The sequence below is a fragment of the Manacus vitellinus genome, unplaced genomic scaffold (genome assembly GCF_001715985.3).
Source record: "Manacus vitellinus isolate BGI_N305 unplaced genomic scaffold, ASM171598v3 scaffold_51_pilon, whole genome shotgun sequence".
NCBI lineage: Eukaryota > Metazoa > Chordata > Aves > Passeriformes > Pipridae > Manacus > Manacus vitellinus.
The window spans coordinates 1505185-1517239 of NW_021940620.1; the positions used below are offsets into that span (position 1 = coordinate 1505185).

A 12055-nucleotide genomic window follows, 5' to 3' on the forward strand; every position below is an offset into this window, starting at 1 on the left:
CTCAAAGATCTTGTTTTTTTCCTGAAACAGTGGATTTTGTTAGAGGAAAATTAATGTGAAGTTTAGTCTTCAGACTTTAGGGAGGGGGAAAAGCTAGGTTTCCTTGTGCTTGGAATTAGTGTGTGTTTTGACTCTGGACATTTTTTTTTCCAATGAGTTTTATTTTGAAAATCAAGCTTTCTGTAATAACTAATGGAGCAAATTATTTGCAATCATCAAGCTGTGGATTAAACGCTTGTTTCTGTAGATATTTATTTCCTGCTGTAGGCTGCCTCAGATAAAGCTCTTCTCTAATGCATTTATAATACATAAAATGTGCTATAAATAAGTATACCAGCCAAAGAATTAACTGCTGGCAGCAGCTTAGTTCCTTCAGGGGGAGAGGGTGAGTGTGAAAGCTCGCAGCTAGTTATGGGAGCAACCAAATCTCCTTTCCTCTTCACATCCTCCCACCCCAAGCCCATCCATCCCTGGGAAACGTGCCCTGGCACGTGTGTGGACCTGGCTCTCACAAACACACAAGAGCCAGAGAAGGAATGATGCTGCCAAAGTTTTTGAGGCCCGCTGGGAAGCACGATGCACAGCTCAGGGACATACTGAGTGTCTTGTACTTTGATTGTGGTCATGGGATGATAAAGGAATTGAGTTGTGGAAAAGCCCTGATGAGAAGAGTCTTCTTTTTTCCTCTCAAAGTTGAAGGAAGAAGCAGAATATTTTAATATTTTTCAAGTCCAGCATGGCTTTTGTTTCCCAGCAGCTGGTTTTTGTTTTGTTCTCTGGCTATCAAATGAGACAGTCTTAGAGTCACAGAATGGTTTGGGTTGGAAGGGACCTTATAGCCCATCCAGTTCCAACCTCCTGCCATGGCCAGGGACACCTTCCACTAGCCCAGGTTGCTCCAAGTCCTGTCCAGCCTGTCCTTGGACATTTCCAGGGATGGGGCAGCCACAGCTTCTCTGGGCAACCTGTGCCAGGGCCTCCCCACCCTCACAGGGAAGAATTTCTCCCTAATATCCAATCTAACTAAACCTACCCTTCTTCAGCTTAAGGCAATTCCCCCTTGTCCTGTCACCACATGCCCTTGTGAAAAGCCTCTCTCCAAACAATGTGTCTTTTCAAGGGGAAAAGTAACTTCGCCCATCAAAGGTGTTCCTCTTCTTTTAGATATCCCGGATCAGGTGATAAGAGTTTTCAAAGCGGATCAGCAGAGCTGTTACATCATCATCAGCAAAGACACCACAGCCAAGGAGGTGGTGAGCCACGCTGTGCACGAGTTCAACCTGACAGGGGCCCCCGACACCTACTCCCTGTGCGAGGTGTCTGTCAGCCCTGAGGGCGTCATCAAGCAGCGGCGCCTCCCGGATCAGTTCTCCAAGTTGGCCGACAGGATCCAGCTCAACGGACGGTAAATGCGCCCTCGGTTTGCTCTGCTTTTAGTTGCCTTTTAGGATTAATCATAGAATCACAGAATCAGCTGGGTTGGAAGGGACCTCTGAGATCATCCAGCCCAACCCTTGATCCAACCCCGCTGTGGTTCCCAGCCCATGGCACTGATGCCACATCCAGTCTGTCCTTAAACACCTCCAGGGATGGAGAATCCACCCCTTCCCTGGGCAGCCCATTCCAATGGCTGAGCACCCTCTCTGCAAAGAAATTCTTTCTAATATCCAACCTAAACCTCCCCTGGCACAGCTGAAGACCCAGCCCTCTTGTCTTGCTGATGGTTGCCTGGGAAAAGAGACCAACCCCCCCCTGGCTCCCCCCTCCTGTCAGGGAGTTGCAGAGAGTGAGGAGGTCTCCCCTGAGCCTCCTCCTCTCCAGGCTGAACAGCCCCAGCTCCCTCAGCCTCTCCTCATAGGACTTGTGCTCTGCTTTTAGTTACCTTTTAGGATTAAAACATCATGGAATCAATAAGGTTGGAAAGGACCCCCGAGATCACCATGGGGGATGTTTTAATTAAAGTAGACAGGTTAGAAGGACAAGCAGTCAAATACCAATAAATGACACTTTCCTCTCTCCTCTTGTGTCACCTTCATCTTATGCACCCAAAACTCCTCCCCAAATCCACAGCCAGCTCGCTTGATGACAGCTAAATTTAGCAGATCAGCTATATAACATATATAGTGGTTTACACTTGGAGAAAAAATTTATATTTGTTCTGACACTTCCCACATGTACTGGAGGATTAAAGCATACAATTAATTCTTTCCTCAGTGCTGTGTTGCAATGAACTGATTCTAACCTGAGATAAATTCTGCCATTTTTATGTAAACTGTTCTGAATCCTTCTGAAACGTTAAGTGCTTTGGTTTTATCTGATGACCTGATCCAGACCAGAAGAAAGTTTATTAAAGTTAAAAACTCTGTAGTTGTCTTTGCTAGGCAACAAGAGGGAATTTATGAGTAATAAACTTTTGTGTATCTGAAAGTGATCTGCTTGGGACTGTGGAAATGAATTTTCCAGATACATTTTCATTTCCTGAATACTCTGTGCCTCATGTAAATATTACTATGCCACAGTAAATTTATGGAAGAAACCACACTGAATTTGTGTAAGAAATGGAGAAAGACATTAACAGGAGATTTCTCGGGACTAGTGTGTATTTAAAATGTAATTTTCACTGCTGAATTTACAAATGGAAAAGTAACTGACCTTCTTCTGAAGGTGAACTCTACAGCATATTACAGAGTACGGTATGAAATGATAACAAAGAGGTAGATTAAAACAGGCTTTTGAAATGTTTGTTTGCTTAAGTAATGATGTTATTTTACGTTAGCTGAAGTACAAGGTTATCCTGTCCCTTCTTGTCTCTGTAATGCCCTCGTTGATTGGTGCAGTTCAACGTCCTTGTGTTCACAAACCCTCTGAAGAGCATCTCTAACGGGTCGCTGTCACTCCATTATTCTCCAGGTATTATCTGAAAAACAACATGGAGACAGAGACCTTATGCTCAGACGAGGATGCTCAGGAGCTGCTCCGGGAGAGCCAAATTTCCCTGCTCCAGCTGAGCACCATCGAGGTGGCCACCCAGCTCTCCATGAGGGACTTCGAGCTGTTCCGCAACATCGAGCCCACGGAGTACATCGATGACCTCTACAAGCTGGACTCCAAAACAGGGAACGCTCACCTGAAACAGTTCGAGGATGTCATAAACCAAGAGACCTTCTGGGTTGCCATGGAAATTTTAGCAGAGCCCAACCAGCTCAAAAGAATGAAGATTATTAAGCATTTCATTAAAATCGCTCTCCACTGTCGAGAATGCAAGAACTTCAATTCCATGTTCGCGGTTATAAGGTAAAATACTTCCCGTTTTTCAGCTCTGATTGGTGCTGTCAGAGGCAATTCTGGTAATCTAAGCTGAAAGGGAAGAAATAGAACCATCTTGGGCACATTACAGATGGGTCTGGGTGGTTTTCCAGAGCCAGCCTGGTCCGGGGTGGATTTGGATTGTTACCACAGCGGTTCAGTCCCACTGAGGTGCTGGATGTGACAGTCTCTCTTTTACCTGTTACCTCCCAGGGAAAGAGAAGATTGGGACAAAGCACTGTTTGATTGATGAACCTCAGGAACCTGCCTGAGCACTGTGTCATTTTCCGTGATTTTGGCACCCAATTTCCCTTCCCTTTGTCAGTCATTGTTACTTTTTTTGAGTCATATCTGTGATGATGAGATTACTTCATTTCTTCCTTCCATTGTAAGGACTTCCTCAAATCAGTCTTGTTTTGGCTTAATTTTCCTTTTCATTCTTTCCTGTCATCTGCTTGCTTGTCTATTTTATTTTTTCCTGCACATTTAGACTTTCTCTTCTGATTTATCCTGAATACTGCTACTTTAACAGCATGAGTTCAGCATTTCCTTTATTTGCAATTATCTTACACCCAGCCTTTACTTTAGGGGAAAAAAAAGGCACTGTGATTCATCAGATAAAGATCTGGATTTGTGCTGTATCCCAGCACCATTGTTGAAAATGCCATTATAAAATATTTTCTTCCATGTCTAACCAGTTTATCAAAGGGTATTGGCTTCTGGTTAGTCACACATTAAAGAATTCATGAATTTTCTTCAAAGGGACTGGGCAGCAATTGGGGCTGGGGCTGCTCATTACATGGTGAATACACACGTGGATACTGAATCTCATTTTTATATTCTGCTCCCTAATTTCTCTTGGTTTATTGTAGTGGAGAAATGACTCTTCCTGCTTCTCAGTTAAGTCTAATCAGGCCATGACTGAAGTGGACTTTGGTCAAAAAAAAAAAAAAGAGGCAAATAAATTAGTTACTGTTTTACCCTTATTTCCAGAGTAATATGTTTTTCTTAGCATATGGCACAGGAGTTGTCTTTCTTGCCTTGTCCTGCACAGCAGTTTGATGCCATATGTCTCCTGAAATAGGAAGATAACCATCCTAAACTAGTATGGAAAAGAGGAGCTGTGGGCTGGCATATGTTGGATTTTTCATGTCAGAGAAGGCTTTGTTTGGCATAGCGTGGAGAGAAATCCGTATGAAAAATGAACCAAATTCAAAACAAGACTTTGAAGCTTTCAAAATGTGGAAAAAAAAAAACAACTGAAAAAATTCATCCTCAGAGGGAAGAATTTCTTCCTAAAGTCTTCCCACTTCTGCTTGGGATGAGCTCTGCACTGTTCTCATTTGCTGTGCAACCATTACTTCACCTCATTCATTCTCTACCCCTTTTGTCCTTATTGTGATAGCCATTTATACAGGAGAGAAGTTGTTCTTAAACAGACATCAGTCCTGTTTTACAGAGTGATTATTTTGGCAGTAATTGGAAATCTGTACCTTGTGCATAGGAAGCAGTTGTGGTTTAAACAGCAGAGGTTTATTGTGATGAACTTGTACTCTGGCACCCAGCCAGCTTTACATTTAACCTTGGGAAAGCTATTTTTAATCCTTAAAACCCTTCACTTCCTTCTGAAATGCAGCAGTTCTGCTCACAGCTAACCATGAAACCTTCCTGCCTTGCAGTGGGTTAAATCTTGCGCCAGTAGCTCGGCTCAGAGGCACTTGGGAGAAGTTACCCAGCAAGTATGAAAAGCACCTCAGAGACCTTCAAGATCTTTTTGATCCATCTCGAAACATGGCAAAATACCGCAACATCCTGAGCAGCCAGAGCATGCAGCCTCCAATTATCCCACTTTTCCCTGTTGTCAAGAAGGATATCACGTTCCTGCATGAAGGTAATGTCAAACAGGGAGAAAACAAGCGGAGCACTGAATATGCTTTAGCCCTTTCTTCAGTGCTCCTCGTGTCAACACGTGTCTAAGGAAGCTGCCACCAGTGGGATGCTTTTGATGGGTCCTTTGTAGGAGGAAAGTAAAATAGGACTCGGAATGCTGAGTGGAAGAGACTGATCCTAGACAAAAATTAAAAATTAAATGCGCATTTTTAATATTTGAAAAGCAATGCTTAGACTTCATCAGCTGTCCTCAGGTTTAGGCTGGAAGCACAGGTGAGTGTGCTGGCTGGTAGTTGCACTACTTCAAATATATTCTCTCACAAAAAAAGAACTTGTTGCTGTGATGTTTCCAGGTTTTCATTCCATGTTGTGGCTTTCAGGCAGCTCCAACACCTCCTACTCTTGCTTTCAGCATTTTCAGGAGGTTTTGTTTAGACATTTCCATTTTGTTCCGTTTACACAAAGTCCTGTTCACAAGTGGCTGAGGCGAAACATTTCCAAATATACCCAGTTCTTGGTTGTGATGGCTCAGAACTGTTTGAACTTCTTTCCAAATGGGAATGCTGTCCCCATCAGTTCTGTATTTATATTTTAACATCATGCCAGTGAACTTGGGCATAGTTCACTTATTACTTTTTCCTCCTGCTAATACTTGTTACTTCAGAAATAGGTTAACAAGGGCCAATACAAGATACCAATACAATGTACTGTGAGTGGGCCTGATTCCATTTGTGTTTTGCCAGAGCTTCCTGTTTTCCTGCTGTTTTGATTAAAAGTTTTGCTGATGGAGGGCAGGGAGGGCAACACAGGGTCACTCTGAAGAATTTCTTACTCTTTTTTTTTTTTCTTTTCTCTTATATGTGTGTCTCAATTATGCAGGCAACGATTCCAAAGTGGATGGCCTGGTGAACTTTGAGAAGCTGCGAATGATTGCCAAGGAAATCCGCCAAGTTGTCCGAATGACCTCGGCAAACATGGATCCAGCTGTGATGTTCAGGCAAAGGTGTGCACTGGGAAGGGCACTGGAGGGGTCTCAGGGGGGGCTCTGGGGCTGTGTGTGCATCAGGACGTTGGTGTTCCATTGTGTGCCTCACCACTGACATTTACCACCAAACCACCATCTTTATCAAACTATGCCAGTAGAGGTGATGCTTCCCAGACCCGCTTGTAATGACTAATAAAACAAATTATTGTCTTTAAAACACACAGAAGAATAGGTTCTAATTTTAGTGATACGTATTTTTGCTAAATAAAAGCGTTAGTGTCAGTAGAGTTTTGAGAGAGATATAATGTTAGGGAGGTATAATACCTATATATGAGAGAGATAAAAAGCACCTAAATCACCCTTATATGAATCTGAAATGTTGCTTCAAAACAAAAGCCCACTGATAACATTAAAATCAAACAAAATATTTTTTAATTTGTTCTGAGCACAGCTTGTTCCACCTACATAATGTTTGATGTTCTCAGGCTTTAGCAGGTGGAGGGTGTGTTCTTGGCTTATTTTTCTTATTATTTCTTTTTATCTTGATGCTGAATATCATCAGGCTCTGTGTTAACAAACTGCAGAAGGAAAGCAATGTAATTTCTAATCTGGTGCTGATTAGCTCCGGATTATATTTAGTGGAACTAAATGACTTCCTGCATCCGTTTTCTTCCCACTGGCTGAACTAAAAGCATCAGGAACTCTGCTGTGTCCATGCTGGTCCCGTAGATCCCTGCAGGAAGGGTGCTGGTCCCGTAGATCCCTGCAGGAAGGGTGCTGGTCCCGTAGATCCCTGCAGGAAGGGTGCTGGTCCCTTCTCTTGCACTTTAGTTTGCCTGGAAGTGACTGGCCAGATAAAACCCCTGAGGAGGCAGTTTGGGGGGGAGTTGGGGACACTCAGGATGCAGTTTGGGGGTGGAGTTGGGGACACTCAGGATGCAGTTTGGGGGGGAGCTGGGGACAAGGTCTCTGGTGCTGAGTGGCCCCATGGTTTCTACTTCAAAAAATGAGCTGCACCCCCAGCAGTGCAGAGCTCAGAGGAGACACCGTGGACAGATTTTGGGTGAAATGTGCTTTCTCCACCCAAAATTCCAGTGCATGGGTCACCTGTGCACCAGCTGTAATTCTCTGTGATGTATGAGTTGAGTGACATCTGTGCAGTGGAAGGAAACAGCACGTGCAAGGATACAGAGTGTGTGTAAGAGATTGGGTTCCAGTGGTCAGGATGCACAGAGGATCATCAGCTCTGTCCTGTTTTTGTTTGCAAGGCTGACTATCAGGAAACAGAAGTATTTTTTTTAAATACAGGCATTTAAAGCCAACCTGGATGGGGCTCTGAGCAACCTGGGGTAGTGGAAGGTGTCCCTGCCCGTGGCAGGGGCTGGAACAAAATGAGCTTTAAGGTCCCTTCCAACCCAAACCAGTCTGTGGTTCTGGGAGTCTAAAAATGGCCCAGTCGAGGCTTGAACCAACAATAACAGATCCTTCTTAAAGTTATTTAGAGATGGGTTTGTCTCACAGTGGAGATTCACCTTCATACTGTTGGATTGGACTTAGCAGAATTCCATTTTTAGCATAAAATTATAAAGCTGAGAAGTTGTGATTTGCTTTTCAGAAACTTTGGCATTCACAGCTGAAATCAGTCTATAAATAAATTTCCCTGATGGCCCATGCACTTTCTAAGACCTGATGAAGTCCAATCATTAAATAAAATTAATAGTAAATAGTTACCTTTAGTATGTTTTTCAGAATTACAGAACAGACTTTAATGACCATAATTTAAATTATGCACACTGCCATAAACTGCTTAGGCATCTAATATTGGAGATAGTGCCAAAGATTAAAAGAAAATAATTCCATGTTTTCACATCATTTATATTCATTTTCATTGCCTCTGGTGTTTGATCTATCAGTTTGTGTTATGAAGCACCAAATAAATGCTTTTGAAGATGAAAAATTAACAAGAAAGGATGTGTATTAGTGGTAACATGAGACTTGCTCACAAGTTCTTTACTGATTAATAGAGAGCATCCAGGCTTTCAAGGTGCATTTGGCAACTGGCTTGTTTTCCAGCAAACAATCAAGAGAAAACAACATCATAAACTTGAATACTGATGATGATTTCTCATACACTCCCAGCAGGCCTAATACAAAGAATAAATAAATTTAATCCCACTTTTTGAAATATGAGTGAGTTGAACAGTTTTTACTCACTCCATCAAAATTGAATTTGACTTACAGAAAATTAAAAAAAAATAATGCAAGTTTGGTTTTTCAATTCATAGGTTAAACCTACACAAAAAACTGATAGATGTGCTTCCATATTAAAGTATTTGCCAAGTCCTACCCTTGCATTCCATGAAAACATTGTGTTATTGTTTGAGAAGAATTTTGCTGTATAGAGATTTTTTCTTTTCTGTTCTTTCCTGTCTACATCTTTCTTCCTGACTCTCAACTGTTTTATTTTTTTCCTGTGCTTTTCTGTTCAAATACATGCTTCAATGTATATGGCTCTTGCTTACAGGAAGAAGAGGTGGAGAAGTTTGGGGTAAGTGTAGAGCTGAATGCAACTAAGATAAAATAAAGATTATGCAACTCTTAACATACTGCATCCTCCTCGTTAGTGCATGCATCTGAAATACAGCATGCATTTTATTAACCCTGCAATACATGGTTTTTTTGAAAGCAGGAATAAGGGGTTACAGCCAACGTTTTACTGCGGCTGCAAGAATTCTGAGTTGCTTTTGTGTAGTAGATAAATTGTTTTGAGTTTTGGCTTTATGCATAAAAAAACCCCCTGCTGTGCAGTTATATTGGAAGGCAAACTGTTTGGGGAAATAAATGAAATGAATAACTTGCTTTTTAACGTGTGGCAGAAAAGTTGAAGCCATTCTGCATTTTGAACTATGAGGGCGCTTGGAATTGTGATAATGGTGTAGTGATTTCCCCCCTGAAGTTTGTGTTCAAGCAAGCTTCAAAGCAGTTATTTTTAGCATATATTTAAAATGTATCTCACATTTCCTACACCAAACCCCTCCTTGGTTTCCCTGGGAGTGTTGACTGTGCAAGGCCTGGATAACGAAATGACTCAAGATGAGAGTTGTGATGTTGGCTGGGGAAAGTCCTGACTGGCCCAGGGTGCTGATTGTAAGACAGCTGTCATTGTAGCTGTATTTTATGTGTTATTATGTGTAATTTTACCCATAAACTGTTACCTGTGTGCCTTTGCACAACGAGAGGGACAGTTCCAGTCAAACTGGGGTGAGCAGGTTTGGATACTGGTCCCTGGTACTGATGTGGATGCCCTTGGCTGGCAGCCTTGGATGCTCACAGGACAGCTCATGGGGACAAACACCCAGGAGCCACAGAGCCAGTGTGATTTCCAACCCTTGGGTTTGCTGTGAACACGAGGGAATTAGGGAAAAATCATTATTAAAGGAAATTGAATTAAATTGCCTTAAAAAGTCAAGTACGGACTTGAAAGAAAAACAGTGTGTACATAAGCAATGAAATATTTATATCATTAAAAATAAACATAATTTCCTGATCATTGTAGAAGAGGTGTCAACTTTGTCCTTGTCCATAGGGGACAGGAGTGTCCCCTTGGTTTGAGTAGCTGTGAACACTCCATCATGCCTTTTGCTGCTCCTTGCCTACAGTAACATTACTGTTTTATTAAATTAAGCTGTAAATTGCTGCCAGTTTTTAAGCTTATGTTTTCTTTCAGATTGATTTATTTAACATCTTTGAAAATATTGCAGTCAGCTATTTTCCCCTACTTATTTTTTTAAGCTCAGTGTACTCGATTCCTTATATTTGCTCTAACAACATGTTTCATTCTGACTCCTTTGGCCATTATGGCAGTTCTGTGCCTGATGTTGTTTATTCTGCCACTTGTGATTCTGTAAACACACAAGATCTTGATAACTGTCTTCACAAATACTGTAGCTTTAAAATATTCATCTGAATGTTTAAAAATCCCCACAAAACCCCAACTTTAAACAACTTTATTGACACTTTCCATTCTACTTTATGTGTGGCATATATACTGTGATCTCCACTTATTTAAAAATGCATCAGGACTGGTGTGGCTGTAGCACTTCTGGCAGTTGAAACAGAGGTGATGTGTGTGTTTGAGCTGTGTCCAGGTCAGTTGTTTGGTCACTCATTCAGTGAGTGGGAGTGACTGTCAGGGAGAGTAACTCATGTTCTTTAACGTTTTGGGGATGATTTATTTTTACCACAGTTGCTGATAGATGTGGGAGCTCAAAATTGGGAGTATTGAGGAGCATTGTTTTTCATAATGCAAATCTGGGCATACATGTATTATCACTGCTTTCCTCACCCTTCTTGAGAAATGTGGTTTTAGTGAGCTGCTCTTCTGTGGATGGTTTTAGTTACTTGAAGAAAGAAGTTAAGTGCATCAAGTGCACTTTGTACTTGTAACATAATTTGCCCCTTGTTTAACCCTTGTGAGAAGCCCAGTTTTCTAAGAGGATCACAGTAGTCACTCCCTTCTGTGCTCAGCTAATTGCAGGGGGTTTCTGTGTGAGCCTGATGCACACAGTGGGCACCAGATTCCTCAAACCAACAAAGTTAATAAGTTTTTCCACTCTTACAATCTGCAGTTGAAATTATGGAATTGTTAAGGTTGGAAAAGACCTCTAAGATGGAGCCCAACCATCAGTCCAGCACCACCACCACGTTCACCACTGAACCATGTTCTCAGGTGTTTTTGAACACTTCCAGGGATGGTGACTACCACTGCCCTGGACAGCCTGTTCCAGGGCTTGACAACCTTTTCCATGAAGAAATATTTCATAATATCCAATTTAATCCTCCTCTTGCACAACTTGAGGCCGTTTCCTCTCGTCCTGTCAGCTCTGGGTCCTGCAGCACAAGCCTGTGGTTCGTTGGTGGAGCTGAACGGGTTCTGTGCAGAGCACTGCACCTCGTCCTTCCCAGTTCCACATTTCCATGTGCAATCCTGTTCTAGACTCAAATTGCCGCTCTCAGTTTACCAGAATATTTTAAGACAAGTGTTGTTTTACTGCTGTTCATCTTTTTAACTCATTTGCATCAGCATGCACTAGCCCTAACTGAAGATTATTGGTATTAATCTGCTTTGGCCTGTGCTACTGCAGCTCTTCACTGCTGTCGAGAACTGAACCTTTACTGCTTTGCTCTTCTGTTTTGCAGGTCTCTGAGCCAGGGCAGCACGAACTCCAACATGCTGGATGTGCAGGGAGGTGCCCACAAGAAGCGTGCCCGCCGCAGCTCGCTGCTCAACGCCAAGAAGCTCTATGAGGACGCGCAGATGGCCAGGAAGGTGAAGCAGTACCTGTCCAACCTCAACGTGGAGACAGACGAGGAGAAGATCCAGATATTGTCACTCCAGTGTGAGCCTGCCTACAGCACTTGTAAGTACAGTTCCTTCTCTAGAAATACTCATTTAAACTCTTTCTCCGAGGACAAAATACTTCAGTAAGTTCTGGTTTGTCAGTTCGTGTGCTAAGAGCTTCAGCAAGACAGCATTTGTGTTCAGGTCTTGGTTGAGCTCAAAAAACCTCCATGATGGTTTTTCTTCTGCCCTTTAGTTCCTAAGCTGTGTGTCTTTCCATCAGTCTGGCAGGAAATTCAATAGTACATCAGCTCAGTTCTTGCCCCGCCGTCCTTGTACAGAATTAGGAAGGATAGAAGTAACATTTACCATACGAGCAGCAAGAAAATGAAAAGAGACAAAATCAATATAGAAACTGCAATGGATTTCAGCTTAGAATAAATGAAGATTGTTGAGAAGCAGAAGTTAGGTCAATATTGACTGATGGGTTTGATGTGGTTTGACAGGCAAAAATTGAGGGCTACAGCAGGACA

The 12055-nt window shown here is 42.3% G+C and overlaps 1 protein-coding gene across 1 annotated transcript in view; it reads left to right on the plus strand.

Annotated features, from left to right (window-relative positions):
• The window catches only part of RAPGEF6 (Rap guanine nucleotide exchange factor 6), a 115134-nt gene that overhangs the window by 87429 nt on the left and 15650 nt on the right, over positions 1 to 12055 (plus strand). Inside the window, exons 21-26 of the mRNA XM_029962944.1 lie at positions 1165 to 1405; positions 2911 to 3294; positions 4986 to 5197; positions 6076 to 6199; positions 8706 to 8729; positions 11381 to 11601. Coding sequence (XP_029818804.1) covers positions 1165 to 1405; positions 2911 to 3294; positions 4986 to 5197; positions 6076 to 6199; positions 8706 to 8729; positions 11381 to 11601 — 1206 coding nt within the window. The remainder of the gene's footprint in view (positions 1 to 1164; positions 1406 to 2910; positions 3295 to 4985; positions 5198 to 6075; positions 6200 to 8705; positions 8730 to 11380; positions 11602 to 12055) is intronic.